This window comes from Cyclopterus lumpus, chromosome 18, assembly GCF_009769545.1.
Source record: "Cyclopterus lumpus isolate fCycLum1 chromosome 18, fCycLum1.pri, whole genome shotgun sequence".
Lineage (NCBI taxonomy): Eukaryota > Metazoa > Chordata > Actinopteri > Perciformes > Cyclopteridae > Cyclopterus > Cyclopterus lumpus.
Window position 1 is genome coordinate 7,670,889 of NC_046983.1, and position 23,323 is coordinate 7,694,211.

The window sequence follows — 23,323 nt, forward strand, 5'->3', positions numbered from 1 at the left end:
TATATGTCTACTATGTAAAACTCGGAGAAACACAAAGTCAGTCACTGCTAAATGCTATTTATTTAGTATTTATTTTGTTCTTCAAACAAAACAAAACAAACAAAAAAGCCAAACTATTTACACATCTTTCAGTTGTTCTTTTCCTAAACAGTTACAAGAATGCGGTTATTTAAACAACATTCAAAGACTTATTAGCCAAAGGAGCTGAGCTGACAGGGATACAAATTACATGATGTCATTTCGGGCAATATTGTTGGAACCACATTTACCAGAGCTAAAATAAACCAGACGGCCTTGTGCCGTTGAGGGGACAGGATCTTTTCTAAGACTGCAACCAAACATCCAGGGCTTTTTGGACAACACAATATTGCTGTTTATCTTATGATAAAAATATGTGTAGTGCAGTTAAATTAACTGCAAACAACCTTGTTTTACTTCTAAGACTGACTGACCGACCAACCACAACAAACACACGGAACATCAGCTTATTAAAAATGTCAAACATAGGTATTCTTTAAAGATATTCACTAATAAGAGAATTGATAGTATATTCATGGTTTTGGCAACTGATCACAACATTAAACGTAGTACAAGTCGACAGTTAAGACATACTGGGGCCTATTGTTGCTACTTCAGTTTACATAGTCTGCTGTGGCCGGTACCGGTCCACCAAAGCCCCAGCCAAACAAATGTACAAGTGTACTACACGTCTAAGCTGAAGATATTCATTGAATATCAGCTGTCATTTGGATTAAAAACTGCATATTGTTCAGATTTTCGACGATACAAAAATAAACTGGTCGACTAAAAGCATTCATCTCTCAAATCCAATTACAAATGTGGAACAAGACAACTTTCCAAAATGTTCAGGACGTAGACTTTCCTTTAAGATGAAACCCGACTGGCTGGTCAACTCATCTATTCAGCGCTACCACAAACGGTCAGCAGGCTGCATCACTACCCGGCACACCAGCAAGGCTGCAGCAATCTTGACCCCACCTCAAGGTTTAGTGTCAAAAAACCACAAATACTACAAATCATGCTTCCTACAAGCCTGATCGGACATCTCAAAACTGTAAAAAAAGAAGTACCTAGTTGCTTCCAAGACATTAAAGTCCCCCCCGAGTGTAAAAAACCCAAGACAACCAAAAATCCCCAATTTGTGTATCGTGTCGCTCTGGTTTAGTTTCACCTAGAGCGGTACATCCGTGCGTCCCCGCCCTGTCAGCTCAGCTCCGGACAGCGCAGTCTCCAGCCCTTTATTAAGCCTGCACCTTCAGCAACAATCTAAACAGGAAATCTGAACACAACCACTCAATTTTTTTTTTTAAAGAAACCAAAAGGGCAACAAAAGCTTACTGGCAAAATCAGATCAAGCAAAGACCGCTTGCTGCTCCATCCCACCTAAATAGTAAGTTGCGTGGCGAGCGGGTGTTACACGTAGCAAAACGAACACGGAGCACGCCGGTGCTGTTTGCCAGCAGTAAACAGACTTGTAGAAAGCTCCCATCTTTCTTTCACTAGACAGTTAAGGAGGTGGTTTCCAACTTAAATTCCTCGTTTGGAGGACACTTTCAGTTCGCCGCCGTTCAGGACTGAACTATACAATTTAAGGCATGTTTAACAGAGAAATAAAGCAAAACCACTATGAGAGGAGAAATCAAAACACCAACATTTACATTATTTACAAAGCTCAGCATTTATATTGACGAGCGATGATGCGTGTGTATGATTTGATATTGGTGTAGCCCTGTTATGTATGCAGACGTGGTTCCAGAGGAGAGCCACTGTAACTGAATGTACGTTGCTTTTGCTGTGTGTGTGTGTGTGTGTGTGTGTGTGTGTGTATTCGCATGTAGTGTGTCTGCAACTCCTTTTGAACTCTGGAATCTATGTGGCATGTCTCTACGCGTTTGTGTTTTGTCACGTTTCAAAGTTTGTTTGTACAATTCTATCAGTTCCTCCGGTCCCACAGCCGCCGGAGGTTTCTGGTGACTTCGATGTAATCCAGCCACGTCCACCAAAACCCAACTCCCTCCGCCCCCCGCTCTCAAGTCTCGGACGTCTGGGGGTCTTCTGTCCTGTCAGAAGTCATCCACACAGCCACCTGGAGAGTTTCACAGGCCAAGGTGGTGATGGGGGGTTGGATGATTCTCTTTATCCTCCTACTCGCCGATGAAATCCCAAACCCAACACAGACCGGATCCATGGTTGGTAAACCTGTTAACGTCATCTGGTAACTATCCAACTGATAATGCCGATGGCCTGCTCAGTCCGAGGTCAAGACAGAAAAGTTTCGTAAGGTTTAAGTTCAAATGATAGGTTACGGGTCAACTGGTTCATGAGTTGGCTGTAGATTAGATCCTCCTCGCGGAGGGCAGCAAATAAAACACAGCCAGACTCCTGTGGGAAGACAGAAAGAAAGACTCACTACACCGTCCGAACACGCGCCTTTGGGAACAGAGCGCTACACAGATCAACCAGATCAAAAACCAAAGAATAACAGCTTACCATTGCCGAAGCTTTTTCCTCCTGCAGTCACTCAAGGCAGTCATCAGGTTGGGAGAGTGGAAGCTTCCTTGCCAAAAGCTCTTCGAACCCATGCCTGCCTCCTCACTGTGCATCTTGATCAAAACACTCTTGGCGGGGCTCTTTGTCGCAACCGCAGCATCCATTTTGATAATTAACTATCAGTCAGTCTTGGAGCCACTGTAGCATGCCCAACGCCTCAGTCCTCTATTTTTTTTTCTTCTTTTTTTTTTTTTTTTTTTAAATCTCCCTTCCGTCCCTGATTATTTCAGGGTTACTGGCAAACTAAGGGAAACTCACAGCGAGTCTATCTCAAACTATATTCAAAAAGATTGGTTTTCTTGAAGAACATTCGCGCCATATAATCAACGTCTCGAATTTTTCCTTCATCCATTTGCACATTTTCTTTCTGCTCTGAAAGATAATACAAAAATATGGTTATATACAGACAGGAGGTGGGAGGAGACGCGCTCCCCCGGGTCTCTTATTTCAGTTTGTGAATATCGTTATCGGTGACTTTGTCAAAGTCGTAGCGATCCTCCCATTGTAATTTGTGCTCCCATCCCCAAAATGGTACCTCACAGCTTGAATGAACAAAAGTGCATAGGTGAGTTGGTGAGTTGGCAGGGTGTGAGCGCTCATGAGGGTCGAGGCGGAGACGAGCTCACTAACCAGGTGAACTCGTATCACCCTCTCAGTTCCCTCTAGGGTTAATGCAGCCCTGCACTCCGTTCTCCACGGAAAGAAAAACAGAGCCCGTCCTCGATTTTCCCGGCTCCGCTCCATGGTTGATCATCAAGTCTCAGGATCCACAACCACACACGAACGGTCCAGTTAGAGGCTCTTGTCCATGGTCTTGTGACACCTGCCACTCTTCCTCAAAAAAAAAAACAAAAAAAACACCACTCAATGTCCATATGGCAGAAGCGCACTTGCAAACCCCACCCGTCTCATGTGGGAAAGAAAATGAAAATAAAAACTGCACCCACAGATATCCATGTGGTTTGTAAACAACCAAAGCTCCAGTATGGAATAGAAAGAGTCCTTTCTTTGAATTCGTAGTCACCATTTGTACGACCAGGATTGTAGAGGCAGTGTGTTCAACTGTATCCATCCAGAGTTTTTTCTTCTTCTTCTTCCTCTGTCATTTTTATTTTTTTTAAAGTTCTCGCTAAATTCTTTGAAGCTTTTTGTATTTTTCCATTTTTTTTTAATCTTCTGAGAAAAAAAAATCTGGTATCAATCAGCACGGGTTTCTTGTCATTTTTTTGGAATACATTCAATATTTTCTTAAGAAGTAATACACACACTTCACATGGCGATAATGAAACAAAAATTAAAAAAAAAAAAAATTAAGGAAAAAAATTAAACACACAACAAAAAATAGCAGCCCCAAGTGCTCATTATCTTAGTCCAAATACTTTTTAAACTTTGTATATAATGTATATATTCATATATATTTTTCATTAAAAAAAGAAAACTCGTCATTATCAAATTGCAACAACGAATAAGTAACACAATATGCTAACATTTCATGCACCGCTCTGTGCTCTTGCACATTAAGATGCTGTTTTGTATTTTTTTTTCAGTCAGCAACTCGACACCTTTCATTCACAAGTTCGAGAGCTGACAAAAGGCAACGTGATCACACCCCAGGACAACAGACTGGACTAACCTTCCGATGGATCACCCCTAGACTGAACTAGAAATATTTACGATATATAAACCCATACTTTACATACACTGTGCTGAGCACTGACGCACGTCACACTCGCTCTCGAAAAAAGAGTTAATGTCTCAATGGCCACGCACCCTATCCAAGTTCTTAGGCACAAATGTGCATTCATACGCATACAAAAACAGCACATGTATTCAAAAAATGAGTACCTGTAGTCTTAAACTCATTTCCATGAACAGAAAAATGAACATGCGCGCACACATTCACACACTCACACACTCACACACAAATTCTGATCATTCTGATGCACACACAGTAATGTCCCTCATGATTCCCCCTGCCTGCTAGTCCTCACAGGTCTAGAGACAGCTCCCCATGGGGAGAGGCTAAGGGGAATAAACTAGTGGTGGACATCATGTGATGAGCGCAAAGCTAACATTTACAAATGTATGCATTTCTATTTCGTCTATCTGGGGATGAAGAGCTGGTGAGAGAAAGGATGTGTTGTGCAATTGCCCCCTCTCTCTCTCTCTCTCTCTCGGTTTCTGTCTCATTCATTCATTCGTTCATTCATTGAAAACATCTTTCGTCACTCAAGACATACAGATCAAGTCCCTGTTTGGAGAAGGGACACACACACACACACACACACGAGAATACAAAATTACCATCTGAACAAAAAAAAGACAAAAATGGCCTCTTATGTTTCATACATCTCGGTAAGCAACAAAAGAATGAAAACAAAATACTTGTGCAGACTGGTATATTACTGACACAAACCAACCATCACACCATCCAGTCATTCTCACAGCCATACATACACATTCACAAAAATATTCACTTCTAGAACTAACCCCATTCGTTTGATTTTTTTGTTGTTTTTGTTATTCTTTTTTTAGGCAAGTGCAAATCTTCAAGTTTTTTTATAATCCATTTTTCAATAGCTTTACTTTTTATATAAATGTAAAAAAATGCTAAACAAGAGAAATATCAACAGTGTTTGTCTTTCGAGAAAGGATTTGCTCTCTGATAAGGTTTCAACTAAAGGTCCCCCTGACTTTGAAAACCCCACAGCCTGACCATTCACCCCACCGACTGCTTCACCGCCCCTTCCAGTTCTAACGCACGCAGATCGTGTGTATGTACACGTACTGTTTATGCGCACTGAGTCCCAACACGCTCGCATTCACACACATGAACAAAACAAAAAAATATTCAAATCCCATCTCAATAAAGTGCATTAGTTCAATATAAGGTGCTTAATCTTTTGAGTGCCAGAGGATACCCATCTTCCTTTTTAACATCACCCTCCCCCCCCCCACCCTCTCCCCTGCTCAAGTGATCAACTGGTGCAGCAGGGAGCCCTTTTATTTCTCTTGCCAGAGAGAAGGAAAAAGTGGGAGGCGCAGATCCAGGCGCCTCCCCCCTGCACCTCCCCTCACGCTGGCTCCCTTCCTATCCCAACAACCCGCCCCCCCCCACCCCCAGTTCCCCCAGCAGTGCACATTCGTCATCAGGTTTGTCTGATTAAAAGACAGAAGGCCTCAGGTAGCTATTGCTGCTGCGCTGCGTCACATCAGTAATCCTCCACCATCTCCATCTCATTCAGGCTCAGACACTCGCCCGCGTTGTGGAATGAGTACCCTGCAGGGATGGTGGTGGGGGAGGGGGGGGGGGGGGGGGGAGAGACAGTGAGAGCAGAGTAACATCAGAAGAGGATCGTCAGACATGGGGGAGTTAGAAGGGCTGGCAGGGGATAAAGAAGACGCAAGCCAGAAACAATTTGATGAGGAGCCCTCTGTTCTGGAAAAGGTTAAACCCTAATTGTAAATGTCAGAAACAAATAACTAATTACAAACCATTCAAATTACATTCACGTACTGTTGATTAATAATCAAACGGAGATAGGGGTCACATCCGAGCCAACGAGGTCACATGCACAGGTCAAAATGATTTAAATGTTTTAAAAATCTCTACAGAATAAGAAGGTTGAAACAATACGGATTACATCACCTTTTTTTAAATAGGCGGTATCACATTTGTTCGGCCACCTGTTTGCATCTACTTACAGCGAGCAATACCCCACCCCGAGGTCTACGCTGCCAACAGCTCGTGGGGACATAAATAAACCTCAGACATAAGCCTGACCTACGAGCACGTCCTACTCACCACCTGGAGTGAGTGCAAACAAGCCGTCAGGAAGATGCAATACTCTCCGGTTGGTGCTCCAGAAAGCTGCATCTTCCTTAGTGGCTTTTTGTTAAGACTCCATTGCTTTCAGATGAAGGATACTTGTTTTTCCAACTTTGGCTGTTTTGTGCGTCAACTCTAACTTTGATGTACACGTGTGTTGCTGCTGTGTTGTGGACAGGTTGTGTTGTGGAGGAAATAGTCAAAAGGAAGGAATATTAAATGCCGGGGGGGGGGGGGGGTCACGTACCTAAGATGCTGGGGTCAGAGTGCAACATCATGGGCTGTTTCTTCTTCATCTTTCCCCCTGGTTGTCATAGAGACCAGACTTGCCCATGTGGTTGGCTTGAAACATGGACTGCAGGGTGCTTGGGTTCATACCACGCATTGAGTCCTAAAAAGCAAAAGTAAAAATACAATTAAAATAAAGGCAATCGTATGTCTAGCAATGGCTAGTCAAGCCATTCTCAATGGCCACACCACACAGAATTAATTTGTACCATATTTTCAATCCACAAATCCATCCCTTCGTGAAGAAATTAATGACCTTGTATTGTCGTAGCCTTCAGTAACTGCTAATGCTTTTATGTTTTCACAAAAGACTGCTGACTTAAATTTCAGTCTTGCACTTAGACAGTGATGTTGTCTTGTTGGCATGTGTGCATAAAAGGAGTTCTCCCAGTTTCCTTTGAGGGACCATGTTTCCCCATGAATGATGTCCAACATGTGGACTTGTGTTTAGACATTTTAAGTTGCCGGCCCAGGTGTGATATTCAGCAACCAGTCCACAATTGTACAAATAGCAGCGGGAGACATAAAAAGACACAATCACAACAACTCAGCTACATCAGTGTCTGCATGTACAGGACAAAAGCACATCTGCATTTACCTGCAGAGGGAAGTTCATGTTCAATCCAGCCACTTCCTTTGATAACTGGGATACATAAAGAGGGGAAAGGAGGGATTTATCAATTTAAATAGCACACTTCAAAAGACTCCTCCATTTTATTTCCCGTAGCCTGTTATTTGTAGTTTTAAACCTGATCATATTAAAACATTCACAATTATGCATATGCTCTTTTCTTCCCTCTTCTCAATAGTCAGCTTAACAGGAACCATTTCCCAAATGTATCACTCAAAATGTACCTGGTTATTCAGCACACCCTCGCCATGGTACTACATATTTTGTATCGATGTATTCTGTATGTTATGTTTTTGACACATGTGGTTCTCGTAAAAATGTTTAAAAAAAAAAGACATTTCGAGCTCAAGCCTACCTGCTGCTGCTGTCTCTGTTGGTTGGCTTTCTGTTTGGCACGTCGCTCCAGAAACTGTTTGGCGAACTCTTTGGCTTCCACTGTGTCCCCTAGGTAGGACCGGATGAAGTCCAGTACTGCATAGGGAGACTCCACCTCCTTCAGGTATGCAACAATTGTGGCAACTAAATAAAGACATGCGGTTGAAATGATTAGCGATGCTAAAAATGTGGGCAAATGTTCTGAAATGTGATTACTTAGAAGTACATAAACACGAAAATGAGTTGCATTACAACACCTAAGAACACACCTAACACCTAATCTAAGTTTGGGGTGAAAAAGCCTACCATCCAGAGAGGAGGAAGAGTTGTTGGCAGAGGTGTTGAGAGCATGCAGCATCTGTTCACACCAGGTTGTGAAGCCATCCTGAGGCTTCATGCCCTGCAGCAGCTTCAGCAGCTTCTCCTCCTCCTCCGTCCGCTTGCGACGCATCATGTACTGCTCACTGCAGAAAAAATGGGGTTCAGTGCATCTTAACTATGTTCTTCATGAAAAACAATATCTGCCGCGGTAGGTGTTGAAAAGGCACGCAGTATTTATAGCAGGACGTCAAAGATTGCTTTGGTGTGCATAAATATTCATTTGAGTTCATCCAATCTGGTCCATGTACCTGAGAGAGGGGCTGCTGCGGCTGTTCTTCAAGCCCATGTTGTTGTTGCTGTTGCCGCGGAGGCCGGACTGGTTCTTCACAGCCTCGTCCCACATGCCCATGCTGCCCGAAGAGCTCACACTGCCACCCTTGCCCTCCATACTCCCAGACCCGCCCCACATGCTAACTCCATCCGCCCACTGCCCTCCCATGGAAGAGCTCCCCATCGACAGACCGGAGTGCTGCAAAGAGATAGAGAAATGGTCGTTTTCTATTTGCGTTCCCGACAACGGGCTTTTTGTTTGAAGCTTTAGAAACGGTTCATTGACTCACGCGCTCCCTCTGCTGCGCTCTCTGCTGCTGCTGCTGCTTCAGGAGCCTCTCCGCCTCCTGCTGCATTTCCAGCAGAGCCAGAGCCGGGGGCTTCCCGGACTTGGATAGCCCAGAGGAGGGAGACCCGCTCCAGCCTGAGCTGCTGGCCCCAGGACCCTGCTGCTGGGGGGTTTGCTGGAGCAACTTCATGATCAGTTCCTGCTGCTGACGACACTACAGGAAAAAAGGACAGAGGAAAACACTTTAAAAGAAGTAATTTAGAACTCCATGAAAAACACATAAAGCCTATTAACAGCCATTCTTATTGCATTTCATCTTCATGTAATATAAAAAGGTTAAACTTTTCTTGAAAAGACATTTCAATTTTGATTGTATGAAATATGAAGGAAAGAAACTAAATATTTGTAGTCCAAGGCAAGACAGTGCTAATGCAAATGCATCACTCCTCCAACTCACCTGCTTGCGTCTGAAGAGCTCCTCCTCCTCCCTCCTCTTCTGCTCCTCCTGTTGCCTCCTCTTCTCCTCCCTCCTCTTACGCTGCTCCTCCTCTTCACGCTTTGCCCTGAGTTCAGCGTCTCGCCTCTCCTGCTGGAGCTGAAGGGAAAACATCAGGAGTCAAAACGGGTAAAAGGCACAGATTAAAATACGCCACAAAAGCTGCAATCTGGTTTTGCATCCGACACGCCTCACAGCTGAACCCACCTTTTGAAGCTGTTCGAGAGTTGGACCCTGAGTAGAGGGATTCATTGTTATGTCCCAAAGACTGGCTTCACCGCCTACATGGAAACAAAATTGGATTAATTTGGCACAATCAGGTACATGTGTTGTGGCTCACAACCAGGTCGCAGTCTGGAGCGTACCTGACGGCTGTGAAGCTGAGGTATGCATGTCCCACATGGACCCTGTATCTGGCACGGACATCGACCTGTTCATCGAAGGCATTATACCCTGCTCACTGCACCTGGAACCAACAAAGCAAAGTCAAACACTGAAAGTAAAAAGGCCAAATAAAAAACAAATGCCTCTGTAAAATTACAGAAACTAGGAGCAATGAGAACTGAATGTACACTAGGCCAGACACGTACTCCCCCCCTGCCCTATATTTCTACCTGTTAATGAGCTGGAATAGCTGCTGCTGTGAGAGCTGCTGATAAAGAGCTGCTGCTGCAAGCTCCTGCTGCTTTTTCAGGCGGTCCTGGTCCAGATTTCCCTGAAGAAATGACAACTACCAGTCATTACTCAAACTCATGATACCAAAACACAGACATCCATATAGAGTGGGATATGGCTCAGAGAGAATATTGCTTGTGGGGAATTTGTCCATTAGTTACAACCGCAGACTGTGCTCTGCAAACTAGTCTGGGTGTGTTCAGGATACAGATGTGTTACAAATGGACCAAACAGGAATAGTGCATATCCTAAATATGGTGTAAAAAGTAACATGCTGTCAAAGATGCACAAACAAACATCTGATAAACTGTGCCACGTCCAATAAAATGAAATGTAAAATGAATCATTGTTTTACCGTAACCTGTCTATCAATCTTCCCTCTCCTCTGCATCCTCCCCTCCCCATCCTCTACGTTGGCGGAGCTCTGACTCCCAGTCCCGGCAGAGCCCCGTGTGGACTGCGTGCGCTGCGTTGGTGGTGGCTGTCTCACAAGCAGGGGCGGCGGGGAAGGTCCTGGGGCGAAGGGCACGCGGCCCCACATCTTAATGACGTCGCCCAGGGGCTGGAAGCCCTCGTCGCAGCCCCGCTTCACGAGCAGGGTCATGGTGAAGTAGCCCGCCTGGAACCACTCGCACATCTCCACGGTGGTGAACGGACCTGGAGAGAGGAAGAGATGAGTTTACAAAGCAAACCCTGTCGCCATGTAACTGACCTTGGGTACCCTCCTTTGAAGTAGTCCAGACAATATCAATATTGATGAATATATGTGCTATGTTTGGCTGTATGAGTGGACACGCATCTATAAATGCCACGGTGTGTGAGTGTACCCTGGATCTCTCCCTGTGGGTCCTTGTAGAACCACTTCATGGCGGCCTCGTGTGACAGCGGCAGAGCGGCTGCCGTGTTCCTGCTCTCCTGCTGCTGCAGAGCCTGGGTGAAGCACTCCTCCTCCAAAGAAGTGTCCTGCAGTGATGCCACCATCTTTTCTGCCTCCTATGTGTGCACACATAGGCATGTCATTACACCACCACATAAATGTACCTTGCCGGTTTTGAATAGAATGAATATGGAGATTAATTTCATAGATTGCTTATTCAACAAAACGACTCTTATCTAATCCCTAGTTGATTAGCGTTGACTATGCTTCCCATTCTGACGGCATCTTGAAATGGGCCTGCTGTTGTTCCTACCTGCTGCAGGTGCTTCATGCCCTCATCGTCCTCTGCGTCTCCTCCAGGTGGAGGGAGAAAAGGAGCTGCAGAGCAAGGGGGTGGGGGAAGCAGACTGGAGGAGGTGGGGGGACCGGAGCTCAGCTGGACCTTGAAGCCCCCTACCGTAACCATGTCTGACACAAAAACAAAAAGAAGATTTAGGATGTGGGGGGGTCTTACTGGCTCTGTATCTGATACAGCAAGAACAGCGGGTTCAGTAAACAAGATATTAAGTTACTGGGGCTAAACATATTGTGTATCAAACCAAAATATCAACATGGCTGAATTACCTCCCACACACTCAATGGATACCGAGACTTGAAGAGCGTGGCACAATGCAAGAATCCAAAAGGTCTAAAGTTACAGAGCCAGGACTCTCAACCCTTCAAATCTGTACGCGTGAGTAGCTAAATGTTTTGGAGAGTGATATATTTTTATCTGTAAATCCACTCTGAAATCGTATCTGTTGCTCCGGGGGCTTCCAAAAAGATTCAGGGGTTAAAAAAACATTTCCAACTTGAGTTCATTGGTGAGATTCCTGTAAGAACGAGACCCAGCCCATGTTTTGATGGCATTCGCTACCTTTCAATTTCTCAAACTGTTCCACTGACAGAGTGAAGAAAATGTGTAAACCTGCTATATATATATATATATATATATATATATATATATATATATATATAGCTGCTAACTAAATATATCTTTAAGTTGTCGCAGTAAGGCGTACCTTCGCTGGGCGTGCTGCTGGCCATGACGGGGTGGCTGTTGTTCAGCTGAAGGTTGTCCACCACTGGGCCAGCGTTGCTGAGCCGAGGCTCCAGGCATGGAGGGGAGCAGTGTCGGAGAGCGGGAGGAGAGGAGGAGGGAGATACACGCTTCGTCTCGCCATCCCCTACAGCAGAGCCTGCTTCTTTACTCTCTGAGGTGAGAGCGGAGGAAAGGAGTGAGATGCCACAATCATGAATAATTAATTCCCCCTGGGCTTGTGATCAACTGGGAACAACAGTATGGAGAAGGAGCCAATCATTTAGTGTTTTGCCCATTTAGGATGCAGAAAGCTAATTCACAGTTGTTACATTTAGCTTTTAACTCACTTTGGTCACAGAAACAACAGGCTGGCATAGAAAAGCCTGCATACGCCAATCGCATTTACAAATCATCAAATAAAGAGAAGTCTTTCCTCACCCTTCTCTTTGTCTCCTTCAGCACCGTTCCTCTCGATGTCAGCGAAGCGGTCGTCCTCCTCCTCCTCCTCTTCCTCCTCCTCCTCTATACCCTTAAACTCGAACTCCTCCTCCAGGATTGTATCCTTCCCACCCGTCTGACCAAAAGAAAAAGTTGAAATTAAAGAGCGTAACAAATAGTCATGAGGGGCGAGTCTTATGTGAAATATGCTGTCTGAAATACAAGAAGATGTCCCTGTTGTTCCAACACTGTTTTTGTAAAGAAATTAACTATTGTGAATATGTTTATAATACTAGGGGCTGGAAAATAAATAAAGACCCCACCTTCATAGTCATGAAAGCTCCAGAGGAGTCAAACGTGCCCATCTCTCCGTCCTCATCGTCTGTGCACCACTCGGGCAGGCCGGACCGGTCATCCTCTAATCCCTCACTGCCTGCTCGCCGGCGGCCCCCACCACCATGACCACCCTCAGCGTCCCGGAAATCGAAATCGAACTTCCGACGACGACTCTCTCCTGGACCTGTATGCTCCCGCCAGCCTGCTGAGCGAGGACCACCATCTGACAATCCCAAAAGAAATGGGCTGCCATCAGTGTCAAACTGGACTGGAGTGACAAATATAAAGTAGTAAAAAAAGTTAAAGGTTACAGGATCAAAGTTTCAGGAGAAACACATTGCCAAGTTACAGCAGTTGCTAGGACAATCATGTGGTTATGTCTTGGGATCTGTTACATCTCACTTCCTGTTTAGAGTCTGACACAGGTCATGTGGTCTTTTAACCTGACTGTCCTGAGAAACTGTGGAGTTTAAAGTTCAGTTCAGTTTCAGCTAAAACCTGACAGTCATTTAGGATTTACTTTACTGCCACTAGGTGTCACTATATCTATTTTTTAGGTTAAATATGCTGCACACATTGTTACAACTTAGCTTTGATGGCAGTGAGGAGCAACATAAATAATTTTCTTCTACCCAGGACATCGATATATATAAAATCATTATTACACTGATTTAAATACTCACGCCGAGTGGTGTCACGGACCAATAAAAGCAATAAAACCCCAATCTTATTTACTTATCATTAGAAGTGGGTGTCTTTATGAAGAAAAAAGCACTATAGGACGACTATAACAAAGTTAAAGGATAACATTTAGTTGAAATAATTTTGGGACGAATGGAGCTCGTAGACCAGTTACTTTAATCAAACAAAGGGATCTGTATCTGCCAATATGGATCATCAGTGATCAGCAATTAGTATCGCAATAAAATATTTCGATCAGGGATCTCTAAAAGTTGTATTTGCTCCCTTTTTGTATTTGTGCTGATCCGATCCGGAGTTTTATGATCCTTTGCACCACAAGTCACACCTGTCTTTTTTCTGTAGTTTGTAGAATATGATGTGTACGCCAGGATATCTCGGCAGCATAACAGTATTTAATGAAAAATGCCATTTTGACACATACTTTGCCTTCTGTGGTTGAGAATTGCAGTAAGCCAAACAGTGATTCACTAACCAGGCAGTTTGACATTGCACTAATATAAATAAACAAATGTTTGGATTTCTCATACCATCCCTGCGGATTCCAGTCAGTCTCCAGTTTGGGGCCGGCTCCACCCCCCCTCCTCCTCCTGCTGCTGCTCCTCCCGGAGAATGCGCCAATTATCGCTGTCGGCCCTTGTGTACTCCTTCCTCCCCGGAACCACGGGACCTACGGCCTCTTCAAAGCCGGGACGCCCCACCTCCCGCCGCAGCGGCTTCTCAAATCGGCGCTCACCCTAAGGAAAGGAGGGAAAATCGAGCGGAATCAGCTAAGTGATAAAGAGAGAGGGAAAACAAGCCCAAAACATGAAGTCATTTTTATCTCAGAGAAATATGGCCAGCCTAAACTTTCATCTCATCACCACTGAAAACTGGTGAAGCTATACGAGATACAGATACTTTAGTTCAGCCTCGGCTGATACAAGAAGATATCTGCGAGGGTGAGAAATCATCCAGCAAAAGCAAAAATACATTACATGTCATTTAGCTGACGCTTTTATCCAAAGCGACTTACAATAAGTGCATTAAACCATGAGTCCAAACTCAGAACAACAAGAATCCAGAAAGTACAATGTCTTCAATAAAGTTAAACTACAAAGTGCTATCAGTAAGGGACATTTAAGTGCTACTAAAGTGCTACCACGGCGCTACCTTCCCTATTCAAGGTATAGTCGAAAAAGATGTGTTTTTAGTTTGCGACAGAAGGTGTAGAGTACCAAAGAGGATTATTGCGCATATGACACTGGATGACATATTCTGTCAGCAGTTAGGATATATGTGTCTGCTATGCCATGGAGAACTTAAAGCTGTGAAGTATTTGACCTTGAGGTAGCTGGTTCTTTCTTACCGGTCATCCCAGCTCTGGCTGCGGTGTATCTCTCGGACGCTGCGTCCGAAACCCACCTCCGGTTCCTCAATACTTCTTTGGTAGAATCCACCTTCACCACGACCTCGTCCTGGTTATTTACACAGGAAGAAGAAGGTGTTTATTCAATAAAGTCATCATCATCATCATCTGAATGAGAGAACTTGTGATCAGGCAGTCGGGATTGTTTCACTCGCTCCCTGCATTCAAATGTGCTCTCTCTCGTTTCTTTTCACCATCGGCCCAACATTTTATATATATATTTTCAGATAATTCAACAAACACTTTACGAAATCAACAAAAATGTCTTCTAACGATAAAAAGCTTTGAGCTGCAGATGGAAAAAAACACCAGCACGTGCACACAAATTCATGAAAACCACCCGGCACGGCTCTTCCAAGCTGTTTCCGTGGCTTTCCTGAACCGGAAGGCCGGTGTTTACGTTGGCCGTTCATGTGGGCGGAGTGCTACGTGAGTCACAAGGTGAGTTCACAAGCCCGTCCGTTTTAGACAGGTGTGGCTGGACAAAAGCAGGACTATACAGCCAAGCCAAGAGGAAGTGTGCTGCATCAAGATGGTGGAAGAAAAGGGGGAAATAAACACTTCAGTGGTCGGCTTGAATAAACTGTTACTTTTCCTTGATAACAGCCATTGTAGTTCCAGCCAAGGGTTTTGGTTTCTGTTGCTGTTGGACTGTTAGTTTGAGCATAAGTGATTGTGGATTTATCATGAGTGGATTTAGGCCGAATCAATGCTGTTCCATAGGCGTTGCCGTTTCTCTTCTAATGGGTGTCTGGAAGTTGTTGTTGTTGTTTTTTTCCTTTGGTGTTTACCTCGACCACCTCGTGCAACCCCTCGTCCTCGGACCACTCCAGCTGGGGCGGCCCCGCCCACCCCTTTTCCCATGAGCCTCAGCACAGCGACACTGTTCACAGACATGGAGAAGTTCCTCTGCAGAGAGAGAGAGAGAGAGAGAGAGAGAGAGAGAGAGAGAGAGAGAGGGGGAAATAATGGAATGAGCAAAATGGAAGAATGTGAGCAATGTGAGCTCACAGCCATATTTGTCAACCAACAGAACTGCATTCAAACGAAGGCTGTATTGCTTATGTGATATCACACGACAGGTATCGGTGTATTAGTGGACACGTGTTTGTGACAGACCTGCTCCTCCTCAGTGAGTGCCACCAGTGCCAGTGGCTGCATGGGCTCGTCTTGCAGAATAGCAGCAAACTCCTTATCCTGCATGTCCTCTGGGACCTAAAACAACAACAATGGGCACTACGATGAAAAAAATATCTTAATAGCATTTCTTTTCATGACTTCTAACAGCAACTGGCGGGTCTTCATTTTTGCGGATGGGGAAGTCCGCGGCGGTTCAAAAGCAATAAACACGCTTGTGTTGAGAACGTGCATGATCACTTCCTCAACATTGCTAAACATTAAAGACGGTTCTTAGTATTCTGTGATTTGTACAGCCCCGACAGAGAAACTTGGCCACCAACCTTGTTGTCTTTGATATAAAGTGCTAACATCTCCTCTCGGCCGTAGCGGTACTCGGCCAGCTTGTACTTTGGCATGGCGGGGGAAGGAGGGGGGGAAGTCACACTCCCCCCACTGGACAGTGCACGGAGCCTGCGAGAGGGAAGAAAAATGAAGGAAAATCTCTTATAAATAACGTGGTGTAAATTCCTGTAACCGGTCTACTATGCAGGTCCCCTGAATACACTTGGCTCAACACAGATGATATATTAGCTTTCAATCTCAAGTTTTCATTTTTTTTTATGCGATTACGAGCAGCCCAGATTCCAAGGCCTGCTGTTTAACAATGGCTCCATTGAGGTGCCTCAACAAAACAGGTCATTGACTCGCAGCCCCACATCAAAACCACATGGAACTCTCAAGAGGTATGGAGGGGGTGGGGGTGGGGGTGTAAGAGGTAAAGGAAGGCATCATAAAAGACCAGTTGGTGGCATATCAAAGAGGGTAAAAAAATAAGTGGCGCAACTACTATGAATAAGCCAGTGGTTGAGATACTAAGAAATGTGTTTGCATTCACCTCTTCTTTTCACCTCTAACCTTTTTTGCTTCCTCTCAAACAGGACGAAATATGAAACCTAACAGGCTCTTCCATACTTAAATCTATACATTCATAATCCTTTGTGCTCTTCTAGAGCAAAAGGTTGGGCGATGGGTTGCATGAATCCAAACGCGAGGCGGAATGCCTTCACTTTGAATTCTACCACAAGGACCAGCATCCTCGCCGACTCTACTGCCAACAAAACCCTCAAATGGTCGACATCATTTTGCAACGCCAACAGGCATTAAACAACTTGTAAACAACTTGTAAACATGCTGGCCAGACAGCTGGATGTGGTGAGCACTTGAACTGGCCACTGGATACAAGTGGGCAAGGAAGGGCCACCGAGAGCAAAGCAGCTGCAGATGTGTAAAGGGAGAAATATTGTGCAAAGCTGGCACTGCACCAAGAATGTACACAGCAGTCGCAGGCTGTTAAGAGATTGAGCGCTACCAAACTGAAGACTACGCCCCCTCCCATCCAATAATCACAACACAAGCATTCATTTGAAGAGGCGGAGGAGAAACATTAGAGGGATAGACAGCGATGGAAAGGAGACCGCTGAGCAATACCTCCATTTTGACCTCAGGCGAACATCGCCTTCCCACAATCAGTGATAAGGAGAGAAAAACATCTTTAAAAGCTACCACTGAAAACAACAACTTTAGACAAGGAGTGTGGCTATGAGTGCTGGATAGATAGATGTGTATCCATCCCCTGGTACAAACAAACATTACTTAGCCCTTAGGACAGCGATGTTGGTAAAATGATTATTTATCATCATCAATTCTTCTGCCCATTATTTTCTTGGTTAATGATTGTGTTTACAAAGTGCCAAAAGGATTTTGTAAACACAAAAAAATGCCATTAAATGTAATGGACACATTCAAGAAGGCTTTTTTGTTTACTATCTGCACATTTTAACAGAATGTGTCAAGATTCCTTTCAAGCTCAAAGCAGAAAAATGATGACAATGGTGTCAATTTGAACACATTCAGTTCTATGACTTGTAAAAATATCTGCTGATGAAGGCGATAAGGTCCAAAAGCTCCACAACAAGCACGTTAAGTAGATATTAAGTCGAGTGAGCAATAACACACACATTAAACTTGATTTGCAGCCCAAAAACCCATCTATTCATGAGGAGAAACGATGATGAAGATTTTCATCAGGAGATACTTCTCTGTATATTCAGTGTGACTTAAAACAATGTTGCAGAAATAATGAAGAGAAATCGGATCAGTTACCATTCTGGGCCGAAGTTAAGAGTCTCAGCAGTCATATTCCTCACGTCCACACAGAACTGAGTATCTGAGAGAAAAGCAAATTCAAGTTTTCATTTCTGAAAAAAAATGAAAGAAATGCAACTTGGGAGGAAATGTGCCCGTGCCCCCATTTGCCTTACCCTGTCCAGATGATCCGAGCAGGCTGGACTGGGCTGGACCAGACTAGGGCTGGCTGGCTTTAGTTAGGCTTAGGTGACTAGAAGGCTGAGTGGTGCTTAAGCTGTGGTCACTGAGCTCCCCAAACACACAGACACAAAGAGAATAGCTGCCAGTTTCAGGTGCTTGAGGAATACCAGGTTGTCAGGTCCTAACTAGATAAGGAAGGGGGTTCGACTATAGTTTGGAGAATGGAAGCTCCTGCTACTCACAGCCGAAAAGGGTTGATGAACATAAAAAAAAAAAAAAAAAAAAAAAAAACAACTGTGGAAATTAACAATGGAACAAAATAAAACTCTCTGGCTAGTAATAATGTTTTCTTTCTTTTTTTTCTTCTTTTTTCTTTTTTACAGCAGTTATATCTCACATTAAAGTTAAAAATATTAAGTGATTCATCAAAAAAGTAACGCAGGAACAAAACAGCCAAAACACTGAAACAGGCTGCTGGAACAGCTGCCAAGAGCAGTGGGCGACTCGCACTCCTCTTTTCTTTTCTCCCTCTCTCCCTCTGTCCCCTTTTCTCTCGCTCCAACTGAAATGTGGATTGACGGAGACCCTCCAGGTAACTCCTTTATTTCCTGTCCTCCTCCCTTTGCACCACTGGAAATGAAGCAGAGTTGGAGAGAGGAGATCAGAGAAATCAAATCATTACAAGACAAATAGAAAGAGTCACAACTGTACACTTAATAAATTAGCTGTTGGCAAGATTCATTTTCACAGCTTGTGATAGGAAAACAAGTGTCATTTGATTTGATCATTGGGCCTTGGACTCCCTGGAGGTACCAGCACAATCCGATTGATCAACCCATTACGTATGGCACACGGCGCTGGGAGAAAAAACACTGTGGTATGCCGACACGGAATAAATGAAACCAGCTCACTATTTCTAGTGCGGCACTCAATTGTGGCCCCGTGTTTTCTGCTGCTCACGGGAGAATATTTCAGCGATGGTGTAAACCAGGCAGCTGTTTTGGAGACAGTTCCTGAAAATGCCACGGCAACTACACAAATATCCAGGCAACTAAATTTTAACCGCCAATGCTCATATACGGTTAGCAAGTCCATATGACACACGTATACCTAGGATCCTCTTATTTAAACATTTACATCTTCTTTGCTGTTGTATTTATGCGACTAAGCCATGTCACTTTAAGGAATGTTAATAGTGCGTACAACTGGGGCTGGCAGATGTCAAATTGCCGGTCTGTCTGTTGCCATTACTGACAACTTATACCAATGTTTACGATGGCAGATGTGTCATTTTAAACCTAGATATTTCTTCAACAGCACAACATTCATGTTAGTCATTACATTCCATGTGCACGGAGCCTGCTCTCTGACGCGCGAGCAGACCAGCCCAATCTCAACAAGACGAATTCAAGATGTGCCATCCTATGCAATGACACAGAGATTATGTTTCCACCGTCAAGCATTGGCTTATGTTGTTGTTCAGAGCAAGGTGCTCCAGGTCAAGGCACACGTTCACATAAATGTCTTTGCCCTTTAGATCGATATTGGGGAATAATCAACGGTTATTCCAAGTTTGATATGGGTCATATAAACTACATATTCTGTTTGATATATTTCAAATTTGAATCTTATTCTAAATGGAGCATTTTCTGATTAGGACATGTGGGATATTCCCAAAATATTCAGGTTTTAGGACCATTCTTCGGACATATATACAGCGCATTCGGAATATGCGTGTCAATGTTCTTTTTTTAACCGCAGTCGGTGACACCCGGGCCTCTTGCCTGTTTGTGGTCAGCTCTGAGCATTGTACAGAGTTGTACACAAACCAACTACCAACAGTGTGCAGAGATGCATGCCCAAAAGAAAAGCCCCTATTTCTGGTTGGAAGTAAAAACACACTTACTTTTAAACATTATGAAAGACTTGGCTATCAACAGGTTTTTTGGACCTTGTACTTGTAATATTGCTTTTTTTGTTGCAAGTCCTCTCATATGTCGAGACAAGCTTTTGACACAAGTGTGTTGCTCGTCCTCGTGTAGGTGCACTATTTACATCAAGTCATTTTAAAATCAAATATAAATCAACGTTATTTGATTTATGAAAGTTATTGTGGACAAAGTTGGCAGTCTTTTGTGCTGTTCACTGTTAACGTTGCACTTCTGCAAATTATTATGCCACACTGCAAATCAGTTAACACTATGTAATGACAGAAAAACATGATTGCAGTAGAGTACTTCGACAGTCTACCTTCTACTTAGCTTAACCAATATCCACTACCATAACTAAAGAATATATATACACAAATATACAACAACAGACAGTTGGAAAAGTGGATGCCGACAGGTTCAACTTACACCCGACAGCAGTGTGGGTATAAATGGTTAAATTTCATTTTGAATTAATCAGCTGGAGATGACGTTGGACCGATGTGTGTGAACTGAAGATATGTCAACTACTATTAAAACTTTAAAAGATATAATTGTCATAGAGATATAGATAGACAAAAGCACCAAATGGGATCATACTATTTCCATCAGCACTCTGGTTGCATGTTTGATAAACTTATTTAAGATTTTAATTATCTGGAAAATATTTGATACGGGTAATAATACTTAAGAGGGAATGTTTAGTAATTGAGTGAGCATTGTGACATCTACATATTGCAATTAATTGTCATATTTAAAAATGGCAGCAGAACAAGAAAACATATGATTACTGTAAGGGTGATTTGAAATAATCACAATTAAATCGACAGAGAACCGCAGCAATTAGGGACATTTAAACTTGGCCCTCAACATCTGCAAACCACATGCGGTTAAGTACGGGCTTCAAAGTTTTTAATAACTTTACTCTGTCCGATCTTCGGGCCACAACAGGCAAACAATAGCGGGCATCTTCAGTGTCCAGTTCAAACTTTGCACCGAGGAAACTCAAAGCAAGGTCACGCAGCGATACCGTTGCCTTCAGAACATTGACATGTCTTTTGCATTTGGACATTAGCGACTGTTGTGCACTACAAAATGTGGCGGGACAAGGAGTTTAAGTTGCGGGAATGCCGACGGAATAGCTACGCTCAAGCAGACAGTCAATGTAGAGCAATGATACACTTCAACCAACTCAACAACGGCCACTTGTTTCGTCGTACAGATGGCTAACGTATTGACAGAAATTGCCCGAGTTGACATTAGCCACCGCCAGTGGTTGCGAGCTACATTAGCGCACATCGTTACATTGTTCGCCTTTCAAGCCACTTACTGCACATCTACTCGTGGGCAAAAGAGGCCAAATCAATCGTCTCAACGGGACACGGCGACCCATGATATATTTCCGTTGCATAACAAGAGATAGGTTGGCCAGCTCGCCACCTAAGCTAGCACAAAAAGGTATACGTTGCTCGTGAAGGCCTTGGCTTCTCGGTTCAAATGACACCAGATATGATGCGGAGGGGGCGGAGTGCTGGGATCAGACTCCCCGGCCTTCTCCGCCAATGTGCGGGACGACCACCTCCGCTCCGTTGTCGGTGTTAAGCTCGGGCTTATGCGACGTAAACAAAACACAATGGCAGACACAACAACGTTTTAACCTTAAAATAACTTGGTGAAAACGCTTTTTTTCTCAATTTTTTTTTTAATACGACAGATTAATCCAAACCGCCGCTGCTGGAGCCGAGGTTAGCTTGTTAGCTCCCGTTAGCCAGCTAGCTACAAGACAAGCTGCAAAGAGGAACCATGGCTTACCTTCACTGTTTATAGCTAACGTTACCAGACTGGGTGTCTGCACGGCGCGTCTACAGCCAATATATCGTATGCATTGGTCTCTTTAAACACGGTAAACGTCTTTCATTCGACAGAATCGTACTTTCAGAAGTCGTGCTCTGTATTTTATTTATTATTTTTTCCCCTCTCCTCCAACGGTCGCTGCTGCGTATCAGTATGTGTCTGCTGGCTCCTAGTCGCTGCTCTTCTTGTTGTTTGTGTTTCGGAAACATGGCCGTCCGTGTGATACCACGTGACTGGACATTGACAAGCGGCTAACCAATGTTGTAGCAGGGCAAACACACCCCTATTTAAGAGCCTGGACGCCGTCGCGAGTGCACTTTGCAACGGCGTTTTCAAACGCGGAGCGTCTAATTAGCGTTTAATTAGCCGGTAAAAAGAGCAGCGAGGCCCACTTTAGCACAATATTGTGTTTTAGGCGCAGACCGAAAACAGCCAGTGCAATACACATTCGCGAAGCAGGAACGTGTAGTCAGAAAATACAGACATTAACTTCTGACAAAGTTGTTTCGCTAACTTTACAGTCAGTAGCATCATGCTTAAAATGCATAATGAGGTATTTTTAGTTGTTAGCCATCAATACCCTTGAAAGGGAACTGAATGACGAGCAGAGCATGTTGAGTAGCAATGTCGAACTGAGCATGTGCGATTCTTTGTGGACGACAGTGTCGGGTTCAGTCAGCAGAGGGCGCTGTTGAATAACTGGCAGTTTATATTTATATATATATCATTAACAGAGCCCGGGTCCCCCACTGACTGACTGACTCATCCCCAGGACAATTTCCTACCGGTCACTCCCCTGCACATCCTTTCATACTTAAATACACTTGTCACTTTCACATTACCCGTGTTTAAAGTACTGTTATCTGTTTGTCTTTGCACTTTATTTTATATTTGTCCTTATTCCATTGTAAATGTAATGTCTCTATTTCTTGCACTGTATTTGTACAGCACCCCCACTATAAATCTATCAAATTGACACGTGGTACCACCTGCACCTTTACGTGAAGTTAATTGAGTACCATGAGTCCGTTTTGCACCCGCGTCCTGTCTCCTCCCTGCTGACGGCGAGCCCCCTGGTGAGTGCCAGTGTGTCGAGCAGCTTCAAAGGCTGCAGCCATTTCTTCTACATGCAGACACCACCTGCGGGGATGGAGGGAGCCGACCTGAGGAGGGTCTGCCAGAGGTACTCGGACAAACTGTATGACGGCAGTCGCCGCCTCCCCCTCTACTCAGCTTACATCTTTAGGAAGATGGGTCTACAAAAGGGACCTTTTAAATGTTGAGTTTGAGACTTTGCTGCTTGCTGTCATTTTGGCCGGTTACTGGTGGCAGAATTTGGTAAAGAAGACAATGCCTGCATGGAGTTAATGCCGGACAAACAAGGAGCAATTGGCACCTGTCAATCACCCAATACACACTTCTATTTAAAGGATACATGTTTTAAAGAAAG

General features: G+C 44.0%; 1 protein-coding gene across 1 annotated transcript; it reads right to left on the reverse strand.

Moving 5' to 3' along the window:
• Nucleotides 1–40: 40 nt before the first annotated feature.
• gigyf1a (GRB10 interacting GYF protein 1a) lies at nt 41–22,118 on the reverse strand. The gene is given in 28 exon segments (XM_034556607.1): nt 41–2,403; nt 2,512–5,851; nt 6,648–6,705; nt 6,708–6,791; nt 7,287–7,331; nt 7,675–7,838; nt 8,001–8,158; nt 8,324–8,544; nt 8,636–8,848; nt 9,092–9,229; nt 9,338–9,411; nt 9,496–9,596; nt 9,745–9,845; nt 10,161–10,462; nt 10,633–10,798; nt 10,996–11,150; nt 11,744–11,935; nt 12,202–12,337; nt 12,525–12,760; nt 13,767–13,818; nt 13,821–13,974; nt 14,585–14,693; nt 15,436–15,553; nt 15,764–15,859; nt 16,105–16,234; nt 17,927–17,990; nt 18,085–18,721; nt 21,832–22,118. Coding segments are annotated over 25 exon segments (3,306 nt in total). The 5' UTR covers nt 17,962–17,990; nt 18,085–18,721; nt 21,832–22,118; the 3' UTR covers nt 41–2,403; nt 2,512–5,783.
• Between the last annotated feature and the right edge of the window lie 1,205 nt (nt 22,119–23,323).